Source organism: Halictus rubicundus, chromosome 10, assembly GCF_050948215.1.
Source record: "Halictus rubicundus isolate RS-2024b chromosome 10, iyHalRubi1_principal, whole genome shotgun sequence".
In the NCBI taxonomy this organism is placed as follows: Eukaryota; Metazoa; Arthropoda; class Insecta; order Hymenoptera; family Halictidae; genus Halictus; species Halictus rubicundus.
In genome coordinates this window covers 9,913,077-9,939,048 of record NC_135158.1, presented here as the reverse complement: position 1 = coordinate 9,939,048, position 25,972 = coordinate 9,913,077, and the positions used below count along the sequence as shown (strand labels likewise).

At 39.0% G+C, this 25,972-nt stretch overlaps 1 protein-coding gene across 3 annotated transcripts in view; it reads right to left on the bottom strand.

Moving 5' to 3' along the window:
• The window catches only part of Tusp (WD40 superfamily protein Tusp), a 69,810-nt gene that overhangs the window by 25,951 nt on the left and 17,887 nt on the right, over nt 1-25,972 (bottom strand). For all 3 annotated transcript variants that reach the window (XM_076794955.1, XM_076794956.1, XM_076794957.1), the window contains exon 2: nt 22,019-22,186. In XM_076794955.1, the coding sequence (XP_076651070.1) occupies nt 22,019-22,186 (168 nt within the window). The remainder of the gene's footprint in view (nt 1-22,018; nt 22,187-25,972) is intronic.

Here is a 25,972-nt window from a genome sequence, read left to right as displayed (position 1 = left end):
TTCGCGGACGGGGTCCCTTGGCATTCGGCGCTTGTGTCGCTGCATACGAATGCCGGGGATTTTGCTTAGATCCGTATTGCATAATCCTTTGAGTACACTCCGCCAGCGGTTATCTCGACGTCCCGTTTCACCTTCTTTCTTCTTCCTCTTTTTTTTTTTCAACCATGGCTTCACCCTCGCCATCTCGCGCGCTCCCGACTATGTAATTACCGACATTTCTTTGCGTTTTTCGTCTGAAATTAGTTAACAGGCCGCACGCCAATTAACCGTCGAGACATCCTTTACGTCAGGAGACGCGGGAGAGTTGCGCGAGTTCCTTTAAGCGAACCAGCCCTTTTTCCTGTCGCGTTATTTTTTTGTTACTCGTGTTTCCCCCCCTTTTGCCGTTAAAAACGCCCGGTGCCTGTCTCTCTGCGTTACACTTAATTTTACACATCCCGCCCGGAAATATTGACTTTGTGCGAAACAATTCTGGTTAAAGCATTAAGAGTGTTATATCAAAAGCGTCTTGAACACACTAAATCCTATCCAATCTTCTTGCCTAAGAATTATTCTGGGTGCTTTCTGCACCAGCCCTGTATCCAGTTTGGAAAGTGAACTAAATGTACCCCCACTAAGCATTAGACGCAAATCACTGGACATTTTCTACGGTCTCTCAGTCTCATCCGTCCCTAGTAACCCAGTTAGCAAACTCTTCCTTTCAAATAATCCAACCAACAACTTTAAAAAAAAAGAATACTATCCCAAACCTCTCTCATTGAGAATACATGAAATCTTACAAGAGCTCAACATGACCCTCCCAAATATCGAAGATCGCGTTCCATTCTTTCTACCACCATGGACCTCTTTTAACATCCCTTCAACATTATTATTTAATGAATCCAAGGATCAATACAGTGACACTAACAGCATAATACTAAACGCTATACTCCAAGATCACATCCACCAAAACAACTACACACCCATCTACACCGACGGCTCTAAAACTGCTTCGTCCTGTGGTTGTGCCTTTATTTCCGAAAATTACGTTTTCACCAAAAGACTCCCTAACAGTTTTTCCTCCTGGACCTTATTTTTTTCAAGAAACTGTAACATCTGCAAGTTATTGTGATTTCTTAAAAAATCATTTGCCTGCGCTTTTGGAAGATGTGCCACTGCACGGTAGAAGAGAAATGTGGTTCCAACAAGACGGCGCTCCTCCAAATTTTGCAATCATCACCAGGCAATTTTTGAACGAAAAATTTGGGAACAAATGGATAGGTCGTGGGGAACCTCGTCAATGGCCTCCTCGATCCCCCGATCTAACACCATTAGATTTTTTCCTATGGGAATATGTAAAGGACAAAGTTATGTTTGAACCACCGACGACAAAAGAGGATATGAAACAAAGAATACGTGACGCTTGCGCTTCAGTGACTCCCGAAATGTTAAAAAATGTTAGAACAACTTTGATGTTTCGAGTAAATAAATGTTTACAAGCCTGTGGTGGACATTTTGAACATTTAATTTAATGTACATTTGATTTCTTCACGAATAAGCAAAGGACTCAAGCGCGTATAATTCCATAACGCTATTTCCGAGCGCTTCAAGTACCTACAACTCGAAACTTCAAACTGTTATATCTCATCATGGAAGTATCTGACAAAAAAATGTTTCAGACAAAATTGACTTGTTTTTTCCTGTAGAATCTAAATATGTAATATTTTATAGGGGGTTCCATTTAAAATTACAAAGGTACCTCCCCTCCCCCGTTAAAGGGGAAGGGAGGCCACTTCACGTTTATGTAGTCAGAAAGGCCCTTCAGTTCCATGCAATTTAAGACTAAGAACTTTAAAATCGATGGCATAGTTTTCGAGATATTGAGCTGTTCAGAGTTATGTGGGCCACCCTGTATATAAGATGTTATAAATTTGTTTTTGCTGTAACCCACCACAATGTAAAAAATAACTGTAACCTTCTCTGTTATATTCAATTGTAACTGAAGTGGTCGCTAATGACCTAGCCGTTAATGCGACCACTTTAAAATAAACGTCTACAAAAGAAAAAAAAAGTGTTATATCTCGCTTTGGCTCGCTCAAAAATCTCTACTCTTTGTCGAGCTGTGCTCGAGTCAACTGCGCGAAGAGAACTTCCGGATCCCAAACTTTGCAAATGTAAACGGGCGCTGGCAGTTTGCAAAAAGCGTGTGCGATAACGTTTCTCGGGGAAATTGTTTCGCGGAATCGACGCCGCTCATTTCCCACAGAGCCGAGGTGTTTCAGTGTCAAGGCGAGTCTATGCGCCACGCATCCGACCCGACGACGGGATCCCACTTTCCTTTTTGGCTCGGTTTCCATTCTCCCCGAGATATATTTCGCCCTGGCATTTGCTTGCGTCTCCGCTAGGTCCAGACTCGGTGGTAACCTTCTCGCGGGTCAAGTTATGCCAGCCGAGATTTATTCCTGATCGGCGCGCACCCCTGCTCCCTATTATCGTGCTTCTTTTTAAAATAAATCACCGCAATACCAGCCCTGAGATATGTGTCGCCGAGCCAAGTGATATCGATCCGCGCCCGGCCAAATAAAAATTTCAGTTGTCGCCGCCCGGGATCATACTGATGAAACGCGCCCCGCGAAACGAGAAGATCTAATCTTCTTATAGTTTGACTTAGTTTCGACGGGAACTTCGGGGAACCTTGGACGCCCCGCTGTCTTGCGATATTTGCATGAAATACTCTTTGGAATATTTACTGAAATTTCGTTCGCGAACTCGCGATCGATCGCAGTTTGAACGCGACTTTCAAACGTTTCCTGTGAAATTTAGTTACTTATTTATTGAAATATATATATAATTTAATTATTTAATGTTGCTTCAACATCAAAGGTCATTAGCAACACGGTACATTTTCTTAGAATATATTATACAAATTTGAATCCTTGATATATTTGGCAAGACCGGCGATATAATCCTTAGAACTTAACAGAATGCGTAAGGATCTAGGCAACTTAGCATTTTTCCTTTCATTCTCATATTTTTTGCATTCTATTATTAGGTGGTTTACGTTAATTGGTACTTTACATATATCGCAGATCGTATTTTCTTTCTTATTTAACAGAAATGAATGGGTTATTTCTGAGTGTCCAATTCTGATTCTAGAAATTGAAGTTTGAATTTGACGATCTACTAGACTTGGAAATTTGTGCCACTCAAAATCCGCTCCTTCATTATGATATTTTTGTATATAATTCCTTTTAATTTTGTCAAATACCTGTTTCCTAAAAATTTCATTTAGGTGGTTTTTAAGATCGTTTAGTCTGGTATAATGGGTGATTTGTTTCAATTTATCCTTCTGTCGCTTTTTAGAAATAGTAATCGCGTAAAAAATTATAGAACAATACTTCGCTCATTTTTGTTTTACTGTGTCTCAAATTTGATGTGCCTCGCGCAAGTCTCGTTTATTTCATCCGTATCGGCACTATTAATAATAATTATTCGTTACGTGATAAGAAAGTTTCCACTGCACACTATGCAATCTAGTTAATTATAATACTGAAACATTGATATTAGTATTAATTCTATAGCAACGAATTTTAGGCAATTTGATAAGGCTAGTTTCTGGATACTTTCATGGCAATCGACGTGTTCAATCAATAAGTCATTTCTGCATCGATCGTACACATTTATTTCCAACTTTAACAGTCGCGGTGAATAAAAATTTATAGGACAGCAGACTACAATTTCTTTTGTGCTCGAACCATTTTAAATTACTCATTTGCGTTATAAATAAAATCCGCAGTGTAATTATAATATTAACTGAAATAACAATATCAACGCGGTTTTACAATGTCCAACATTTCCATCGTTCGATACGTTCGTGATTAATCGTGTCGCGTTTCGTGCGATTTCGAATGCAAATTGGGGTTGGCCCGATTTTTCTGTCCTTTGAGTGTGAAATTGGAAGAGTTTTTTTCCCCCAGCTTCACTCAATTTCGGCTGCGCATAACCTCGGGTACTGGCTTCGTGCAAAAACTAACCTACTGCATACTTGTTACATACTTTCCGTCACGTTACCCCTTTTCTCATACATATTTGCGGAGCTAGGCCTGACCAATCAGCGAGGAGCCAGTTTCGCGTACAAGAGAGCCGGGGTGTCTTCTGTCGGTCTAGGCCTTCTCGAGCATCGATCGTACGTGCAAAAAATATCGCCGCGTCGCAAATTTTATATCGTATATATTGCCGAAGAAAGTGCTTCAGATTCGCGAGGAAAAATTTTATACCAACCACTACTTCATGAGAAAACGTAAACCCCCTTCTTACTTACTTCTATCTCTCATCGTGCTAACTTTAATTTTAAAACTCACCAGTGTCGCCAGATGAGGGGAGGGAGCACGAATCGAGGGGAAAAAGGTACCCCCTCTCTGCTCAGCACCGGAGTATGCACGACAGTAGAGGGGGAAGTTAGAGTGGGGGGACAAGTCTTGATCTGGCGACGCTGCTGCTATTACATTATTTTTACTTACACTGAAAATTTAAATTTAATCTATGTAAAAATCCACTATATCTAGACTTGTACGCATTTATGACTATTTATTACTGCATTATTTTCACCTGTTTATAATTATTGAAGAATGTAAAAGAGAATAGATGGGTCTCCTTCGCAGCAACCTCCACGTGGTGAGACCTGGATAATCGGTGTGTTCCTCGATTAACACTATTTTATTGATATAAATTAACGTAGATCACTTGATTAAATATTATGAATCGAGGAACACACCGAGCTAATGGCTGCGAAATTAAACTTTCGCGGACGAGGATGTTTTCAACTGTTTGAAATATTTCGCTCGGAGAACTAGATTATGAGAGTTTTAAACATACTGTATCCTACGTTATTGTTCACTTTTTATCACTCGATTGTTTGTTAGGCATTCTCTCGTTCAGTGTTTTGTAGGTATTTCGGTATTCAATGGGAATCATGTTTCTCGAAGCACCCCTGGAATTTAAATAAATTCATAACTCTCGGGCAATTATTCACCCACGATTTCGAAACCGCCCCCGCAATCAATTACTTAAGAATCATGTGATGCTGATTGGATTCATCGGTTCAGTTATTCCGTTCAGCGGCCCCGTTTAGTATTCCCTCGAAATCATTAGTTTAGCCGGACGGTTGCCGTTTAAACAAATCCGTGACGTAGTTTCGCGTATTTTAATTTTCAGTCCGGAAGAACTAGCGCAATTTAACAATTTCCAAGTATTGGCATTTATGAGCCAGTGACATTTGCATGAAGTGAAGTTAGTCAAATGTAAGTACGTGGAGCGAGGAAATACGAAGGGAGCGAATAGTTCGGGAAACATGCTAATTTATACAATCAGGGTAACGATGTTTAGAAATTAAGACAGGTGGATATAATTTTCGGAAACTATTCCGTTGTTGCGGTTCAGTTTTATGCAACGAGATGCGCTTGTAGCTGCGAAATATTAATGAACGGTGACAGAGGATGATATAATTAATATTACGAGGTGTTAACATTACCATTTAGTATTGTTAAATTATATTTAATAATTATATTTAAATGATTCTTGAACCTGTCTCAAAGTTGTTTTATGTAGCAAGCATAAATTGTTGTGGAGATGGAAAAGGTCGAAGAAGACGTTGCATCATGCAACGTTAAATAACACGGTAGATAGACACGTCGCATGAGAACGTAAAATAAAGTATAGTAGTAGGAACAACAATAGGTTACGTGTGCAATGGCAAAACTTACTGCAACGCGTGGAAGCAGATGTATTTTCAAAAATTAAATAGTGTTACAGCGGTACAGCTTTTTTAAACATATTTACAGTTAATAAAAGTCGCAACAAATATCAAGATCTTACAATTTTTAGAAATCATTCAAAACGAGTCACTTTAACTGCCTTTGAAGATTTCCTAAAAGCTGTTTACATAGTTATCAAACTAATTATTACATTTACTTCATTTTTCATATTTTGACTCTAATGTTTCGTTGTAATTTTCTATTGTAAATTTCTATTATATTTATTTTTACAGCATAATGAATATTAAATTCTTTTCATTAAAATCAGTTAATATATACATAGATGTTATATATCTCTTTTTGAATATTCATTATGCTTTAAAAATAAGTAGAATTAATATTAGCACAGTGATTACCTCCACGGTAATTGGGCTCCTTACCCTATCATAACCGGGTTGGCAGTCCTAGGAAATACTGAGGAAATTCAGTATTCTACTGTGCGAACGTAACATATGTGCAGAATTTGGATATTGTGCGGTATGTAATACGAGTGTTATGCTACGTGGAATTTACTGCGCCATATCATGAATAGAGCGTGTTGTTCTTTCAACCTTCATTATGCTTGTTGAATTATTATTCCAACTATTGCCTTGTATACTCTACAAAGCGTAAATTAGTTTATATAATACCTGCAAAACAACTAAACACGATTACTCCTTACATTTCTTTAAAGTCGCATGAGCTACATAATTTTAACGACTATGTAACCTTTTATTATGTTTACCAGTAATTTTGTTCCCTTTAACACTAGGTTTACGGAGTATTAAAAGTGAGTATTTTATATTGCTTTATAAAAAGAAGAAGAACGTGTCTATCCAAGTTTTCAGCCATTTTTTAAATAATATATACCTAAGGAAATAAGTTAGTTTGTTGAGTAATTCCACGTAGATGGATCTTCACAATCTCAATAATCGTAAATTAAAAATATTAGAACCCGTCATTTTGACGGGTCCCGTAAACCTAGTGTTAAATACTTGACGAATTTTTTATTTTGTCTTCTTTTAATATTCATTTCACTGCAATTAGAAGTAGATTACTGGATACAGTAAATGAAATACATAAGAAATTATTGTTATAGTAAATTTGGATTATTCTTACTGTGCGATTAGTTAGTATGACGTCTGCAAGGGAATGGAGCAGAGAATGTAGGGAACGAGTATTTTCCTATGAATGCTTCCTTAGAGATCTAATGGAAATCTCTGCGTTTGCCAAAGAAACGTCGAAATCTTTCTTCAAAAGGTCAAGACTCATACATAGCTAACTATCGCGCAGCTTTATTCCGTATTCTGTCACGTACTTTTAGATTACACCGTTGTCCTCTGCCAATAAACTGGGTTAATTTTTTGGCAACTGCACGGCGAAACAGGAATATGGAAAATACTCTAACTTTCAGTTCAGTAGCTCCAGGAGAAAATGTCGACTGCCGTAACGTTCAGCGGTGTCGACAATAACGTTGTAAAATAAATTTTCGTGTAAGGAAAATATAGAGAAAATCAAATTTCAAGAGCGTAAATAACAAACAGATAACAAACAAACATATGTATAATAATTACACTGTGGATTTGATGCACTTCTGACGGTGTAAAAAGAAATACAAAACGTACATAAAGAATTTAAAAATATTCTTCCACCGTATTCAATTGAATAAAACTATTAGGCATACATGTTCATTTAAATTTTCGCAGAAAATTTTTATTTCGCACGAAGATATCCGCAGTCTAATAAAATATCGTCTCGAGTTTAATTTAGAAATAAGTTTCACCCTCATTTCGGGAGAACTACTAAGCGACGAACCTAAAATGAAATTTCATTTGAAAATGGATTTCGTTCCACAGACATTGCAACTTTGATTTAGAAACAATTCCGCCCTGTAAAATACTTTCCGCGCGACAATTACCGAGGTAGAGTTATCGAGTGTGCTCGTTCCACGGAATTTCGCCGGCAGGAAAGAATTTCAATGAAACTTTCGCAATCAAGAGGTATCAATTATTTCCCCCCGTAATCCCCGACATTTGTCCGGGTGGAACAGCGTCAGTTTCAAAAATTTCGGAGAACGACCGGACTCGGGAACTCGCGGGATCAATTTACCTTTTTTTTTTTTTCTTCTTTTCAATTGCCAGGAGTCGAAAGTTCGCGGGGGAGCTGCGAAAGTTTTTCCGAAGACGCTGGGCTCGGCGAATTCGCGGAGCTCGACGTCGAGAAGTGCCATTATCGGTGACCGTGATATCGTCGCGGCTCGATAACAAAAGAGAAAGAAGAAAATAGAGAGTGAGGCACACAGGCGAGTTTCGAGGCGGCGCGTAACTGACTGTGTAATTAGCAGCAGCGAAGAAAAGTGAAAATTACTCGGCCGGTTAGTCGGCAACGGTATGACCGGCACGTAGAATCGCGATATCGATTCGCGAACAGTTGTTACGGCCTAGAACAGAAATAACTGAAAGTACCGAGCTTATGCTTGGCGGTCGTGCGACTCGGGCTTCTGCAGCCCGCCCGGAATAATATGGTTCAAAGCACGATACCTTTACCTTCATTTGTGCCGCGGACCGAGAATTTCATTTCTTGTCGCGATCGATTCCGACGGCCGTCGCGACGATGGTTCCGTTTCGTTCGTTTCGCGGAGCGTTCCGTGGCTGTGACCCTTCCGACGATTAGGTGCCCCAGAATTGGCCTTGCCTTCGTATCGACGAGACCAACGTCGAGCATCGTGTCGCTATAAGCGGGACACCTTGATGAAACCGTCTGTCGATACACCGGAACAACAAGCGCGAACGGACACATGCCGCCGCAGATGCTAATCTTCGATACACATGTGTGAGTCGTCGATGATTCGGACACGTACGGCGACCTACACTCGCGCGAATATTGACCAACTCTAAAATTTTAGAAACGAATCGCCTTATGCTTTATTAGGTCATTTAGAAAATTATTTTGCTCTTAGGAAGCTCTGGGCTGCTATCTTTTGCTTTTTTGTAAATTAGGTATTCTAGATTTCTCAGATTTCAGCGATAATGGCTTTGTTGGACTGTAATTTTTTGGAGGACTCTAGATTCTTCCGTATTTTTTTTTCTTTTGTATTAATGCAATTTGAATCTCAAAGAATTCTTCGTATTTTATTATGATACTGTTCCATATTTATATTTCTGCATTTTAGAATAGTCTTGTTTTAGAAAAAAATTCAGGAACTTCCATCTTCTGAGAGGTCAGACATATTTAATAACTGTACGAAAGGAGACACGCTCGGAACTATCACGTCAGATTTTAGGACATCTGCAGCAGGTGTTAGGGAGATAATAAATCTTTCGGCGTGGAATGGTACTGCAGAAAATCCTCCACAATCAGGACGTCCGCGAAAAACTATAATATCACGTACGACGAAAGGTGCTTAAAAGTTGATACATTTCCGTCACATAGTTGAAATATGAATTGTATTCTTTTATACGAGTTCGTATGCGAGTCAACGAACTGACGGAATAAATAACAAAAATTACACAACGAGATCTCATCTTTGTAACTTTTCATATTCTTCGGTCGAATAATATTTCGAATTCCAACTCTACTCTCTGCGGAAAACTCGTGGAATTGAAATCGTGGAAAATACTCTTATCTTTGCAATTGTTCATGTTCTTCAGGCGAATAATATTTGGAATTCCAACTCTACTCTCTGCGGAAAACTCGTGGAATTGAAATCGTGGAAAATACTCTTATCTTTGCAATTGTTCATGTTCTTCAGGCGAATAATATTTGGAATTCCAACTCTACTCTCTGCGGAAAACTCGTGGAATTAAAATCGTGGCAAATAACAATGTTATTGCAGATTTTCGTGCATTCATTACGTACTTTTGAATAACAGGGAGGAATTCGCCCGGAAAGTGATTAAATGCTTCGCAACAGTTGACGCCGAAAATGTTTGCGTTACGTGGTACAAAGGTCGCGAGATAAAGCGCTGGTTTAGAGACGAGCCAGGTTCGATTTAAGGGCCGAATATCTCTTCCGCAGAAGTTGCTTCAGCCTTTCAGTCGGAGCTGTTCGGATTTTCGAAGAAGGACGTCGGCGATAGTGCGGCGTTCGGAAAATCGTTTGAATGCATGAATTTGGTTCGATGGCGCAAGAAGTAAGATGACAGAAAGTATGGGGGAGGACAGAGATTTGAAAAGATACGTGAAAACGCGCTGGAGCGACGCACTGGAGCGAAAGAATCCGGGGAACATCATTTAACCTGCGGTAACTGAAAGTTTGCCATGATCTCGCGGAACGATCGAAACGTATTCCCCACTTTCAATTAATTCATTTCCGAAATTTGTTAAATCGTTCAGTTCTTAAAAATTAAAATTATCTGCATTAACACTAGGTTTACGGAGCATCAAAAGTGAGTATTTCACATTACTTTACAAAAATAAGAAGAATGTGTTTATCCAAGTTTTCCGGCATTTTTAAAATAATATATACCTAAGGAAATAAGTTTGTTGAGTAATTCCACTTAGATGGATCTTCACAATCTCAATAATCGTAAATTAAAAATACCAGAACCCGCCATTTTGACGGGTCCCGTAAACCTAGTGTTAATTACAAGAAGCAAAAATAAAAATGTATTTCTTCTTAATTGAAAGTAACTGTTCGTTAACAGTTTTGATATTTCTTTCGACACTTTTGTGTCTCATCGTTTTCGTCATGGATGCATACAATTCGCAGTCTAGCTGATTGTAGCGTACATAATATCAATGGTGTTGGAAAGGAAAAATGTAGTCTAAAACGATTTCCAATTAATTGCGGTAAGAAATGGATTCCTCATGTTGAATCAATTGAGAAACGGTAAGAAAAAAGACTCTGAGAGTGAAGGAGCTAAAAATACAATGCTTTTGGATACACGGTTGAGAGCCACTGTCTTAAAACAGCACTGTGTGCCAGATCGATACCACCTCGGCTACCCTTAAACTCTGAAATGTGAACCGAAGTGAGGGCAAAAGACAAATCTAATTTCAAGAAATTATCGGACCAAGAAGAGAAATCAGAGCTACGTTTTATATAATTAATAACGTCGTTATTTGTTTGAAAATCATTGGCTCCCTTAATACGATCCCTGTATCAAACCCAACGGCAGAAGTTCTTGATTCACATCGGCGACGCTCTCAATCATTAAAATTCCGATCAAGTATCAGAAATTGTTTAAACTTCCTGGAACTTTCCTCGTTAGAGTTTAATGGTAATAGGCGAGGGTTTATACATATTATTAGTAACACCATTACCGTTTGCGATAGAGGAGCTAGCCTAGATATGGGGATTAACATAGTTGAAAACTTTGGCCGAATCTTGTTATAATTTATAAAAGCTTCGGTATCAAATTTTCGGGTGTTTCGAAAAATCTGTTGATGTGAATTTGACGTTAATAGTATTTATTATACATCTCACTTGATATTCTATAATTCTGGTTTTTGCGAATCAGTTCATGAAAATTAGTATTTCTTTATTTGCAAATAGTTTGTTCGTAGCTCACGTTAGCTCAAAATAAAATTGGCTTTACGGTTAATACGAGAAAAGCTATTCTTCGATATTCTCACATTTTAATGACTGAAAATTAGTTGAAAATTATTGATTGATGAAGTCGAAACCGTAACGCGGCTAAAATTGTACTTAATGACGTCAAACGAAAATGTAGACGAACCGTTCCAACTTCGTCAATGGACATCTAAAATTGTACCTGCAAATCAAAGGTATGAGTAAGTTATCAAGCCGCTTGACAACATAATCGTTACCTGTCCAAAAGGAAAATTACGAAAATAGAGATGTCAATAGCGCGCTAATTGCAAATACGCGATACATTGACAGTTCTTACCGTTTATTGCTTATGACGAATTTGTCGACTAACATGTTTATTGTGGAGAAACCAACATGCACAATTTTGCAATCATTACCCCCACAGTAATTGGATCCCTTGCCCTACTTTAACCGAATTTTATATATTGTACAAACTGTGTTCTTATTCCCTCCTCTTTCTCGTTAAATTCTAGTATTCCATTCTGTTACACTGCACCTGCGCTACCTGCATCGGATACCTGAGCTTTCACGTTTGTTCTGGTATCACAAATTAAATTAAATTATGCTTGTATCCAGCCATTACGTTCGCGTTCGTTTCAGGTTTCTTAATATTAAACTGACTTTTGCAGCACGCCGAAAGCTGGTGTAATAGCACAGTTTATGATTTCGCGGAAGTATAAATTTCGAGGTTGCTCGACGTTGCTGCGAATTAGCATTTGGAATTCGCTCCGCTGTTAATTAAATCGACAGTAAAGTTCGGGACCGACGCGACGACGTACCTACCGATACCGTAATGCGTGTTCGTGCACGAGTTGCGTGCCGGCGGTGTGTTTAATCGTTAACTTTGAGGCGCCCATAACCCTCGACCATCTTGAGGAACGTTTGATTGATGGCGTCGCTGAAGTAGAACATGGCGTAATGAATAAAGATAATCAAATAATTGGAGATAAGTCGGTGCAGGTGGAAACACCGTCACCTTGCGCCGTTAATACTAAAAGCTCCAACCAATGACAGCGTTCGTTAAATACACTTTGTACATTAACATTTTCTAGTATGCTTACGCTATTTTTCGATGACGGTATTCATGCAAAGTAAAAATTTGATTCGTTTTCTCTACTATTTGCAAACTACTAAAACAGTAAGCATCATAATGCATCGGTACCCTTCGATTCATTAAATCCAAAGCTTCATAAATCGACTAGACAAAAACGTAGATCACGTTTCAAGCATTCGCTGTGAAGGAGAAGCTTCGATCTTTAAATCCACGGTGGTTTCAGTCCCGAGAAAAATTTGGCAATGTTTTCACGTACGCTGGAATTTGTAGCATTTTGGGTCAAAATAGCGTCTTTAGTAGTGTTCCTTCTCGAGAGTTTCTCGAGAAATTTAAATCTAGGAAAATTCTTATTAATCTCATTTATTTTATAACATATAAATTCTTAAATTCTCTTAAATTCTTATTTAAAACTTTAGAAAAACTGAATACTGAATTAAGAAATATATAAAATAGGAGACAAGATTGTTGTATCCCTTGTAAAATATCTGCATAATCCAGAATCTCTGCAAAAAGATTCAGAAGATACATTCTTTTATTTAACATCCAAAGCAGATATGTATAAAATGGCAAAACCAATTCTAAGCAGACTTTTTGGAAAATATAACAATGATTCTTATGAAAATAGTGAAAAACTTTCAGATTCTCAGAATGAGGAACTATCACTGGAAAAACAGTTAGAATTAGAAATTGCAGACAGTCTTCAAGAATTTAGTGTCAAGAGTTTAGCGGCAGAAGAAAATAAATTCCGGGCTCTAACAACGGAATTCCAAATTTTTTAGTCCACTGGAAAAAGGACATCCAATCTTCAGCAACTTTTGGATGTTCTGTATACGATAAAGCCAACATCCACACAAAATGAAAGAAATTTTTCTACGGCTACAGATTTTGTTACAAAAAAATAAAGAAAGAAGTAGATTGTCTGATTCTACATTAGACGCATTATGCTTCTTAAGAAGTCATTTCAAAACAAAAGCGTAATGTTTCACTTTATAAAAATTTGGTAAAAGTTTCCCAATATTTTTTTATTTCATTAAAATTTCTCGAGAAATGAAAAATGTTGAGAAATCAGGAACACTAGTCTTTAGTTTCCCAGTCTTGGATTTCCCATATCTTGGGCAAAAATGAACGACGCATGGCAAAAGTAGTTAACACGGATCTAGGTATATTGTTGTACTATTTTTTTGAACGAAATTATAACAGTTTAAGTACTGAAAATTTCTGAAGAAGGGGAAATTTAGTGTTCGAATACTTTTCGGGCTCACCGTATCCGGGGAAGAAAAGTAACATAGTGTGTGCAATATAGCTGGTTTAAAATAGCGGAAGACAATAGAGCGCGTTAACGGCTCAGTTACCCGAGAATTGACCGGACCAAAGAGCCAATTGCCTGCTCCACGAGAGAGTAAATCTTGAAGACGGTTACGATCATTTCTCTCGGAATCTGAAGAACGAAGCGTCCAAGTTTGAAATGAGAAAGGCGTGTCCTTATGAAAGACGACGGGGAAAACGTAATCGGAGTGCGTCCGTTCGCGCGTGTGTGGGTTAATGTGCACGTTCTAGACAAATTTTCCGGGAGTTTCACGGAAAACGTACAGCGCTCTTATGATCCTGGCAGCTCCCGTCAAATAAATGTGCCGGGCATCTCCAGTAAATGGAGGGGAAGCTAACGGTGTAATCCATTTCGGAAAACCGACCCTAACATTAGGTTCGCATGTTTAACACTAAACCTACCACGCGCGGTCAAATTTTGAAATTTCGTTTAGTATGTCTTGCATACGACGTTACTGTATCGCCATGTAACTTATTGACTTTTCCTATAATATACATACACAACCTATTTTTCAATATTCACAACTTTCTTCATTGTTTACTTTCCGAAAAAATTTCATAGCATTTCTATATTAAGATGCATATTTTTTTTGAAGCGCTCATTTGACCGCTCATGGTAGGATTAGGTATACATGAAATGTCGGTAGGTTTAGTGTTAAAATCTGCAGTCTAGCTACTGCACCAATTATTATTAATTCTATTTATTGGCAAGAATATTCGTGTATGTGTCCTCTATAAAACTAATATGTAGCGAGCACTGTACATCCGAGTACATATTTACATACGAATTCAGTAATTTCTAACCGGTTATTTATTTATTCACTTTTTCGGCTGTTTGTTGTCGTTCGAGTAATTGTAAACGCGGTAATTATTGCGAACAGGCGTGTAAATTATTAATATCACCGCGCAGAATTTCGCTGCGGGCTCGTGCTGGCAAACAAAAGCCGCAATGTCCTCCGACACACCTAATGACGCCGCTATGGCCTGCAAAACATCATAAACCGGTGTTCTTGGACAGCTGTACATCACGTGCAGTCAAGTCCTGACCATAGGACGTTATTAGTAGACGGCCGATGTCCAGGAATCCCGGAAACAATACACGATGACTGTACGGGAGAGGTCCTCCTCTAATTGCATACTACACACCTACACTTCTGCTAATTGTACAACGCGAAACACGAATCTCATACGTGCTCGAAGAATGTACACTATCATCGTGTGCAGAGCGAGGCGACACTGAATTCATGTGAAGAATGCAAGCATGATCCACCATGAAATATCACCTTCAGTTGCAAATATACTGTTCGGAATTTCGTGTAATTACCGAAATCACTGAAACGTGTTTTCTTCTTTGATAATTTTAATCAGTTGAAAATAATATACGCTACTCGGTTCATTTAATTTGTCCATTGCTTCGAACGTAGAATCCGATACCGAAGGAGATACGATTTCGCAGCTCGAGTGAATCACTTTGTGTGAGAGTAAAAATTGTGTGAAAATTTAATTTCATTAACACTAGAACGACCGAGCAATAAATGCGACTGAAGTATATTGCTTTGTAACAGTGACAAGACTGTGCCCATTCGGACTTCATACAACTTTGCTTCAATGAAGAGGTTCATTTAAAAATTTCCGATGAAAACATTTTTACAATTTCAGTAATTGTAAAAGAAATAATTAGGAAGCAGTCATTTCGACTGCTCCGGTCGTTCTAGTGTTAAGTCGCAAAGTGTAATCTGTTTCAAAGAATCAATGGCGCCACGGTTGCACAGAATTACCTACGCCTGTTCAAGTCGTTTTAATCATGTTAATTCGCGTTAGATCACACCAACCCATCTCAAACTAGCGTCGAGCTATTAATTTCTACCAACGAGCCGTAACGCATCGCGAGCATTCGTATCTCAGCCGTGAGCAGTGTCGCACCAATACTGCTGTGCAGGCGCTGTTATACATCATAGTAAGCTACTTATAGCAATTAACGGCGCGAAACTTGTTCACCTTACTAATTACGAGAAATAATATTACGTATTAAAGTAGTCTATTTAATTGAAATTAAATGCTACATTCTAGCTTAAATGTACTCTTCTCGAATAACCATACGGCGGCAGTATTGTTACTGCCCGTTGAAAGTTAAATTCTCGCGCGCGTTAAGCATTGTATATGACGAAAATTTGTTCATTGAAACGGGAAGCAATATGGAGGCACGGAAGGTTATTTGCAAGGAGGAAGGAAATGAGAGTCAGGGGTGAAATATGATGTAATATATGCAACGGAGAGAAAAAAAAAGGGCCGGAAAGGGGTCTTCGGCGGAAAGCGGAAATCCACCGATTCGAACCTGGCAATATTAATGTCACGGAAGCGAGCCGGCCGTTAACGTTCGCATGTTCGTTCGGAGTTATGGGTCTTGTGAAATATTTCGGAAAGTTGCTCCACGTCGGGCCAGAACGGTTGCGGTTCGTTAAAACAGCCCACAAGCTTGATATCGATTGCGACCCTCGACAAAGGATCTGCCACTGTTTGCGCCCAGTTTGGCCCCGATGAAAAGTTACGCGAAAGTGTGCGAGGAAATCAACCTTCCTCCGGTACACGATACAAACAGGCATCGAATTTTTGCGAAACTTTGTCGCGCCACGGAACACGTGACACGCCATGATGATCAAAGGACCGACAAAAAGAGAGAAAAAAAGAAGACGAAGCAACGAGACTCGTACGCACGCCGGAGAAATCAGTTAATTCGCCGTAATCGCGTGCATCGCTGAGAGTAATTAAAGCGAGTCAAAGACAAACGAATATTTACTGAAAACGCAGAGCCTGTCTCCCACTCGAACGAGATTATACGGACAGGTACGCTGCATCTTCTTGATAGTAATTAAAATTGTTTGAACCTGCTCAAACGAATTTTTTATACCGTACTCATCGAGAATTGTTGCTTTCATACGTTTTTTTAGACATAATTTTACAAATACCCTCTTGTGATCCTCATGTGTTGTAAATGTGTTTTGATATGCTAAATGAATTAATTACATTGCATAGGATTTTTTCTTCAAAAGTTGCTTGATGAGTCGATGACGAATATGTCAGAGGACATTGATCGTACGACTGATTAGGTTGATTCTTTAGGTTTTAGGTAGTGTATATTCTCCAAATCTAGTTCTTCAAGCATACACAGGGTGCCCCAAAAATTTTGTATTTCCTTGAAAATGGTGATTCCTAAGGTCATTTCAAATAATTTTTTCCTTCACAAAAATGTTCTCCGCGGCTTTGTTAAAGAGTTATTAACGAAAAACACGGACCAATCAGAGCGCGACTATAGCTGGCGGGTTCCGCCCCTGCGACAGGTCCAGCTGAGCGTGATGCTGTCATTGGCCGAGCCGGAATCCGCCAACTGTAACCGCGCTCCGATTGGTCCGTGTTTTTCCTTAATAACTCCTCAACGAAGCCATGAGGAACATTTTCGTAAAGGAGAAAGTTATTTCAAATGACCTTAGGAATCATCCTTTTCAAGGTAATACATTTTTGGGACACCCTGTATTGTATTCTTCGTTATCTCTAAGCTCGCTTTTTTCGCTTCCGAACAACAGTGTTTCGCGCAATAAAGTCAAAACATTGTTATGGCTGTTATAATTAGTTTCGCGCGGGGGTGGAGCAGTTTACAGGGAAAGCAGGAAAGTTCTGTCATCCTGGGGCACGGGGCGGGTCTCTGCTACTTCGAATAACGCCCGGCTCCGGCGACGACGTTATCGGTAAGCCGAAAAAACTTTGCCGAACTGTTCGCAAATATTACCCGGGGAAAAGTTTATCAGCGATTCGCATCCCTCCAATTTCTTTCTCGATTTAACGCGCGCGCGCGCTCGCGCGCTCGTCATATAATAGGCTGTCATGGACTGGCTTCGGTCAGATAGGGGCTGTGTATATACCGGTACATTGTTCCCCTGCACGTGTTCGATAACTTCTCGTAGGCTTCGTTCCGCGAAATGGGTCACCGATTGAAAATTGCCGGGTACTCGTATCGGCCGGCGTTACCTGTCAACGTGTGCTACACCGATCACTTCGTATCGAGAGAGCGTACGGAGGTGAGCCGTAAAATTAGGCCCCCCCGGTATACCTGCGAAACTGCGATACGATGTCCCCCTTCACCCCACCCCTGTCAATCGCCCGATTCCACTATCGCCAATTTATTATCGCGTACTGATACTATCGGAATTTGTCAATTTCGACTGACGGATATTGATTTTCGTATCAATATTGCGAAACTTTGTTTAGTCAACAGTGAACACCTCGTGAATTGAAGACTGATTTTTCTGGGAAGTTACGGTCGATCGAGACATTGTTCAGAAAGACTCTAAGCGTGTGTGATTTAATCTGGAAACGTGCAAACATCTCGAAAAATGTGCTGATTTTTACGAGGAGAATTAACGGTGCTGAAGAGAGCTGCATGTTCAAGAAGTTATACTTCCTTTTCGCGTTGTGTGAAATCGTAGAAAAGGGTGCGGGGGATTCAAACCCGCAATCACGAGATTTACGGACTGGCCAGCTGTGCCTTAGCCATTATGGCCTGCAACGCCCCACCAAGTTTCGTAGTTTCCTAAAGGTTTCTAAGCTCTTCGGGGTAGTGATTTGCTTTTCGCATGAATCACCCCTTTTTCGATTGTACCACAAGCGAGGCAGTGCTCTGGAGAATCTGTCGAGAATTGGATATCTGAGTTTACTCCTACGGGAACGAGAAAATAAATACGAAGGGAATCTGTTCCTTCAGATCATCTGTTATTTGATGATTTGCAAAAACGCGTTGATAGACAGTGTGAATTAAAAGTTTCACATTAAAGATCACATTTTTAGAAAAATCAGATTGATTCAAGAATTCCCTCTCTCGCGCACTGAAAGATTCAATCAAAATAAGGTTAAACTTTGCCTTCTGGGATAAAAAATTTGTCAATCTTTGTTATGCAATCCTGTAGATTTCGACGAGCAAACTCCAAAAATGCAAGTTTCGAAGCGCGGAGTTCACTCGTTGAAAAGTTACGCGTGTTTAAAGTTGAGCGATTTCAAGGTTTCTGACAAAGAAATTTTAAGGAGTGAAACGCCATACGCGAGAAGAATGAAGTGACGGTACAATCGAGTTGTTTCAATCTGTTTGGACATGCAAAAGCCATCGGCTTTTTCAGTTTTGGGTGCCGCGAACAACACCACGCCCTGTAATTAGTAATGTGACACATCGCCTCGACCTTCTTTCCTTGGCAAACTTTCAGTTACACGGCGAATAAACGTTCGGTGGTGTGTGATCAGGGTACAGCGACAAGACAGTCGGGGTTGGGGGTGGACACATTACGTGGAGGTCTTCACGCGACGCAGCATGGAGGACTTTGGTAGAGGGTGAGAAAGTTTCCGCTTCTTACCAAGCTGGATGGTCGAAGCTTATCAGGATTCTTCCAGGTATCAGTTCGGATTCAGTTCAGAATTTTCGAACACCGATATATTAGGGGGACCCATAAGTAATCAATTATTTTGAAATATAAAACAAACTTTGTAGTAAATTCAAGTTTTTATTTCTTAATTTATTATAAAATCTCCATCGTTGTCAAGGACAGTTTGCCATCTTTCCTGCAAATTTTCAATCCCCCTCTTATAGAAATCCAGGGTTCGTGAAGCAAAATATGACTGAAGGGGTGCCTCCTTACATCTTCTACAGAAGTGAATGTTTTATTTCTTAAATAATGCTCCAGAGATCTGAAAAGATGATAGTCAGAGGGAACAATATCCGGTGACGAGGGTTGCGGTAAAACTTCCCATTGCAATTTTTTGATTTTTTCCTGAGTGAGTTTCGCTGTATGGGGCCGGGCATTGTTCATTTGCAGTATTACACCTTTTCTGTGGCCTAAAGATGCCCTCTTTTTCAATAGTTCTGAATACAGCCGTTGCAATTGCTGACAATACAACTCAGTAGTAACCGTTTCTCCAGGTTTCAACAACTCAAAGTGAATTATGCCACGACAGTTCCACCAATTGCACAGTAACACCTTTCTAAGTGATAACCTAGGTTTAGGGGTTGATGTTGCGGTTTGATTTGCAGAAATCCATTGCTTGGAACACTTTATGTTATCATAAAGAATCCATTTTTCATTTCCGGTAACGAACCACGTTGATACTTGTTCACCTTCAATACATCTCCATAAACATCGCAAATTTTCTTTGTTGTTACCGTTGCATTAAATTCCGCATGAAAATGAAAAAGTATGCAATGACGAATATGATCCTCGGAAGGTACGGCAGCCATTTTATTATTGTAAAAAAAAATTGTACTTTTTAGAATATTTTGAACACGGGCTGCTTTACCGAAAACTGTAAAAGAATACGTGTTTCCTCTTCAACGATCGGTACAGAACTAAAGGCAAAACAAATTCTTTGCAAATAATTGATTACTTATGAATACAACTCTGTTATAAAAATTTCGTAAAATGATTTTCATAGATAAAAAGTGTCATGTGGGGAGGGCGTGTGAACGACGTTGAAACAATTCAACGGGAAACAACGAGAGCCCCGGACAGAGTTTTGAGCGATGGAAACGCTGTTCGAACCAGAGGACTGTTTCGAAAGGGGACGCCGTCGAATTGGAGAGAAACTGAGACACCGAATTTCGTTGACGCGATTCTACGAAGTTTTTGAATAGAGTAGTACACGAAGCTGATTTCTCCAAGCCGACAAATCAGAGCTGGCGTAGAACTTCTTCGCCAGATGCACCCGCATGATAGGAAGCGGAGAGCCAACTTCTTATCGCGACCGATCGTCGGCGTGGCTGGTTACTTCGTCAAAAGCGGACAGTGATTTAACGCTTTGCACACCGGATATACCCGTTAATGGCCTTCTTAATGCCTGTGCTACGTCAAAAAGAAACGCCATTATTTTCTTCCAACCCCCTAAATGGAAATGACGGATCTCGTTCGAATCAAGGGAGGAATCCTCGTTTTACTTTAAACGGAACTGTGTTTTATCTGAATTTCTATTTCACAAGCAGCTTTTATGATCCCATGAATAAATTTCATTTTCGTCAAACGAAATTACACAACCGAGATTGGTGTTGAATTAAAAGAGAAATTTAATTGGACTGTTCATAATTTTAATAAATTGAAAACAATGTTGTGATGTATTTAAATTCTTCTAATCTTTTGTTGATTTTACATTTCATCTGAAAATTTTTATAAATGCATAAAATTCACAGTTCAATGATCAGTTCTAAAAAATGATTTACCAAAATGTGAATGTAAGATTTTATCATACCACTAGAGAATATTCTTTTACTATAAAAGAAACTGGATTGTTTAAGTTTACTCTCGTTGCTGCTAATGGGAGAAACATTTCAAAGAAAACTCGTCGACTCGGTTTAATGTACTGCTCGTACACACATAAATTCTGTCGTACGGAATCGGTGAAGTATACGACACAATTAAGAGTGAAATATACACACGTCAAACAAAATAATAGGAGCTTCGCTTATCTACCTGTACTCGGCTCGAACATTGTTTCAAGATTATTCCGCTTTCGTTATTTTCTCAACCCGTGGCCGACGAAGTTTCCCTCGCTTTAATACCAAGCCATTATGCGTTAACAAAGGTTCCCAGACAACATGCTTCGTAAAGGTTTTGTGGCGTGAAAATTAAATCCATAGTGCTAAAAGTTTCAATCATTTGGCCGTACACAACTTTGCGAAATTGCGTTAACATTGTACGTTACCCGGCCAACTACGCGATTACGTTGTTTAATGTGATCTCTAACGGAACGGTAATTACACACATAGGATGAGGCACCCGATTACTGTGCCTAGATTAATTATACTTATTTTTTAAATTACTTACCTACTGATCACACCGGCTTTGTTCGATTGCATCAATTTTACAGCAAGGGATAAATTCAGTGGAGAAGTCGAGGGACACGTTACGGGTTAACGTCCTGCCCATTAACTTGCTAATGAATAAGTTAAAGTAATCCGTTTATTCCTTAAGAAAGTAAGCCGTTGCGCGAAGGGTCTCCGGAAAAGCTGTTGAGACTATATGAAATAATTATCCGGAGACTCACCTGCGCGCGCGAGTTCGTGTCCGAGTAAATTTGATTTTGTAGTCAACATGGGAAAAACTGGCTTTCGAAGATCGGAGGAACGCCGGGACTTGAGGCGATCAAACGCTGTTAATCGGTTCGCGCCGGCACGGAAAGTGGGGAAAAGAGGAAATTAAATGACACTCCGGCCGGATCTCGTTTACCAGGCACGGGATCGCGTGAAAAAGAGACACGTGAAAACCGGGCTAAGAAAAACAGAACTTACTTCGCTGTGATGTCCCCGAAGGTTGTAATTTGCCCTCAACGGAAGTTCCGTGGCCCTCGTTCGACAGTGGGACCTGGTAAAAGTCACTCCCACGAGGCCACGAGCGTTACCGGTGGCCAGCCATCCCTCCTGATAGTAATTTGTACGGTCTAGTTTCCATTCTTCGACCTGTTAAACAAAAGAGAAACGACGGTTACTCCGTTGTTGCCGGTGTTTATCGATAAACACCGGGCTAACGATTTCTGGCAGCGCTCGTTCCACGGATAAGATTAACCCTTAGCACTCGAAGCCATTTTAACTCTAAAACGAAACATTTCTTCCTACCTAGAATATTTCCCTTATACAGGGTCATCCGTTTTTAAACGGCTAAACGTCAACCAGCTATAGAGGACCCCAAATGAAACACAACTTTCACCCCTAACACTTTTTTTGATTCGGTCTTGATTTTTAGATAATTGCAAAAACCCGTCATTTTTTGCGTTCACTTAAGATTAAATATATTAGGACTGGAATTATGTATCTTGATGATTTTTCCTTTGTTTGGTTTAAAATAAATAGGGGCATCTTTTTTATTAAGTCAACTTTTTTGTATGACCTTTGGATCTTGGTTTTTTTTGACATGGGGCACGCCGTGGAGACTGAATGAAATAACTTCGAATGAAAAAAAGTGTTAGGGGTGAAAGTTGTTCCATTTGGGGTCCTCTATAGCTGGTTGACGTTTGGCCGTTTAAAAACGGATGACCCTGTATATACAGTAACGAGCAAAACTGAGTCTACACTATTCGAAGCAACATAACTTTTTAAAAATTAGATCAAATGACTTGAATTTTATTGAGAAGTTAGAAGGATTAGTTTATTAGACGGGGTGTAAAAAATTTTTGAAGAAAGTTTGAATTGGTCGGAATCGCAAAAGAAACAGTAAAAGTTGTTTTTTTTTAGCTTTTTTATCTGAGCCTATATTGAAAATTTAAATAATGTGTTTCATTCGCTTGAATAAATTATATCGATGCTGAAAATTTCACCGATATTGGTTAATTCGTTCACGAGTTATAAACGATTAAAAGTGGAAAAATTGCCGTTTTTCACGATTTTCGACTTAAAACCGCACTTTTAATCTTTAAATAAACTTTTACTATTTCTTTTGCGATTCCAACCAATTCAAATGTTTTACACCTCGTCTAATAAACTAATCCTTCTAACTTCTCGATAAAATTCAAGTCATTTGATCTAATTTTTAAAAAGTTATGTTGTTTCAAATAGTGTAGACTCAGTTTTGCTCGTTAGTGTATACATATATATTTTCATGCTATAGATACGAAAATGATGCAATTTACTCGTAGTGTACAAACAAATTTAATAATGTAAAAAATATTTTGAATAATGATACAGCAATTTTTAGTGGCGCCTTACAGTCGCCATTCGAGTGCTACGGGTGAAAAGTATTCTGGTTTCGAAATTGAATCAGAAAAGTGTCGCGAAATAAGGGAAATAACTGAGAACAGAACGGTTTTAGAAACATTTCATTCGTGAACTTTGAAAACTTTAGATCGCTAGGATTTTGTCGAAATAAAAAGATATGTTGTCACATAAAATGTAAGTGCCGAATAAAATTAATAAGTGTTGCAAACAGAAAAGTTGTTAAAATCAGAACTGGGTTTCAGAGGAGGAGTACCGAGAACGGTGATCGAAGAGGTTTCATTTGAATAAAATGTGTCGGGGAGCAAATACTTTCGGTAAAACTTTTCTCGCCCGAAAGTCGTAACACGTTCCGAAAGGAGGCTACCTAATTTTAAATGCAGCGTACACTCAACGGAGTTTTGATGATACGCCTGTCCCTGAAGTTAGAGCTTCCAACAGTAATCTACATCCACTCGCTTTCACAACTATTTCGGACCGAATGCGGGGATCATAAAACTATCGTGTGTCATAAAAGTCGCTGCTTTCCAAGAGAATCGAGGGATGTTTGTGTAATGGTGAGGATGCATTGAACGCGTGTGCATAGCGGTGTTTAAATGCATAAGCCTGTTTCCCTCGGTTATCTCGCGGCCATGCCTCTTCCGAGTAAGCGAAGTATTCAAAACGAGGGGCATGTATTATTTTAACCTTCAGAATTTAGTGAATTTCACGGAATATATTTACTCCGGCCATGAATGCATAAACCGTCCTCTAATCAGAATTTGAAAGTCAAATCGTACGCGAGAAATGTACCCGCCATTCTTTTCACGGCGCGAGGAAATCGAGAGATCCGTTTCATTTAATTAAAATTTTTGCTCGCCGATGCGAATGAACTATAGTGGAGCAGAACAGCGGCGACGCACATACGGTTTAGTGTTGTACGATTGCCCCATTGTGAATGGATGGCGGACTAAAAAGATCTTTCATTTGTATGGGGACCATTTTATCACTCGATTTCAGTTCGAATGACTTTTCACGAATTCGAATTTTTATTCATCTGCTTTGCCGAGAATGTCCGTTAAAATCGCAGGAACCTCATTTCCTCATTTAACGTTTTATATTATACTATATAACAATTACTGTGCCTATACTAGTTCTACTTAGTTTTAAAGGATATCTAAATATTAAAAAAGAGACATTAAATTTCTTTTTAAAATCAGCTAATATACCTCTTTTCTAATATTTATTATGCTTTACAAATAAGTTTAATTAATATAGGCACAGTAATCGGGTTCCTTACCCTACGTATATCCAGAATTGAATATTTTTCCTACGCGAAAATGAACTGATAACGCGACACAGGGACAGTGCACGTCGAAATTGGGAATAAATAATTGGCGAACAAAACGCAATCGCGATAAATGGTGCGCGGGCGAACGGTTAAACGGAATTAAAAAACTAAAGTGTGTGCAGGAATAAACGTTTTCAATCGTTTGTAAACGACAGAAATATTCGTGTAATCCGTTTTGTCATCGGATTTTCAGTCGCGTAAACCTTTAATCGTAAAAGCGTTCGCGAATCGGCACACACCTGCATACGTACCGCCTGCATGGCGGAACACATAAATATCTCCGGTATTTATGGCTGTTATAAAACTAGCCTTTAGCATGTAACGCCCTAATCAAGGAGGTGAATCAACCGATTAAAATGCCTCTGTAGATCGTTTTTCAAAGACTCAGGTATCGCGAATGTTTGTTTCTCAACATGTTTATAAAAGAAAAGACATTTTCATCCTCTGCGAAAAGATAGAAAATGAACGTAACACGTCAGTTAAAAAATACAGCGAACCTTGAAGCGTCCCTTAAAAAATCAGCGAGATTAATTAAGTTACAAAAATTGTTTTCTTTTCTTTGGAAAAGGACTACATTGTAATTGGCGGTACAATGAGCACTCTGATTAACGAAGGAACACCGTGAAAGCGAAAGATTAAAAAAAGACATGGAGCGTAGTCCAATTATGAAGCACTTTGATCAATACACAAAGCGGTTTTTTTTTTGTTGGTGAGAACAAAGGGGATGATCCCTGTGAAAATAAAGCATCGCAGCTCTCTCATACTACATATTTTGATAGTGCATTACTCATCATACTGTAGACTCTTCGTACGTGTAAATAGCAGTGATTAAAACTATTGGATCGCTAATCTGCATTATCATTGGTCTTTTATATTTAAATAAGATAAAACTTCAGAATTTATCGCATCTCTCAGTTTTGCGTACAAGAATATTTTAGTATATCTATTCATTGAAATAATTATATGCAATAATATTTTTTATAATGAATGATCATTTTAATATCAAACTACATATACTTCGTGAAATACTGATTTGAAATGACTATTTAAAGTTCATGCTAAAGGATATACGGGGTGTCCCAAAAATGTATTTCCTTGAAAAGGATGATTCCTAAGGTAATTTGAAATAACTTTCTCCTTTACGAAAACGTTTCCCGCTGCTTCGTTAAGGAGTTATTAAGGAAAAATACGGACCAATCCGAGCGCGG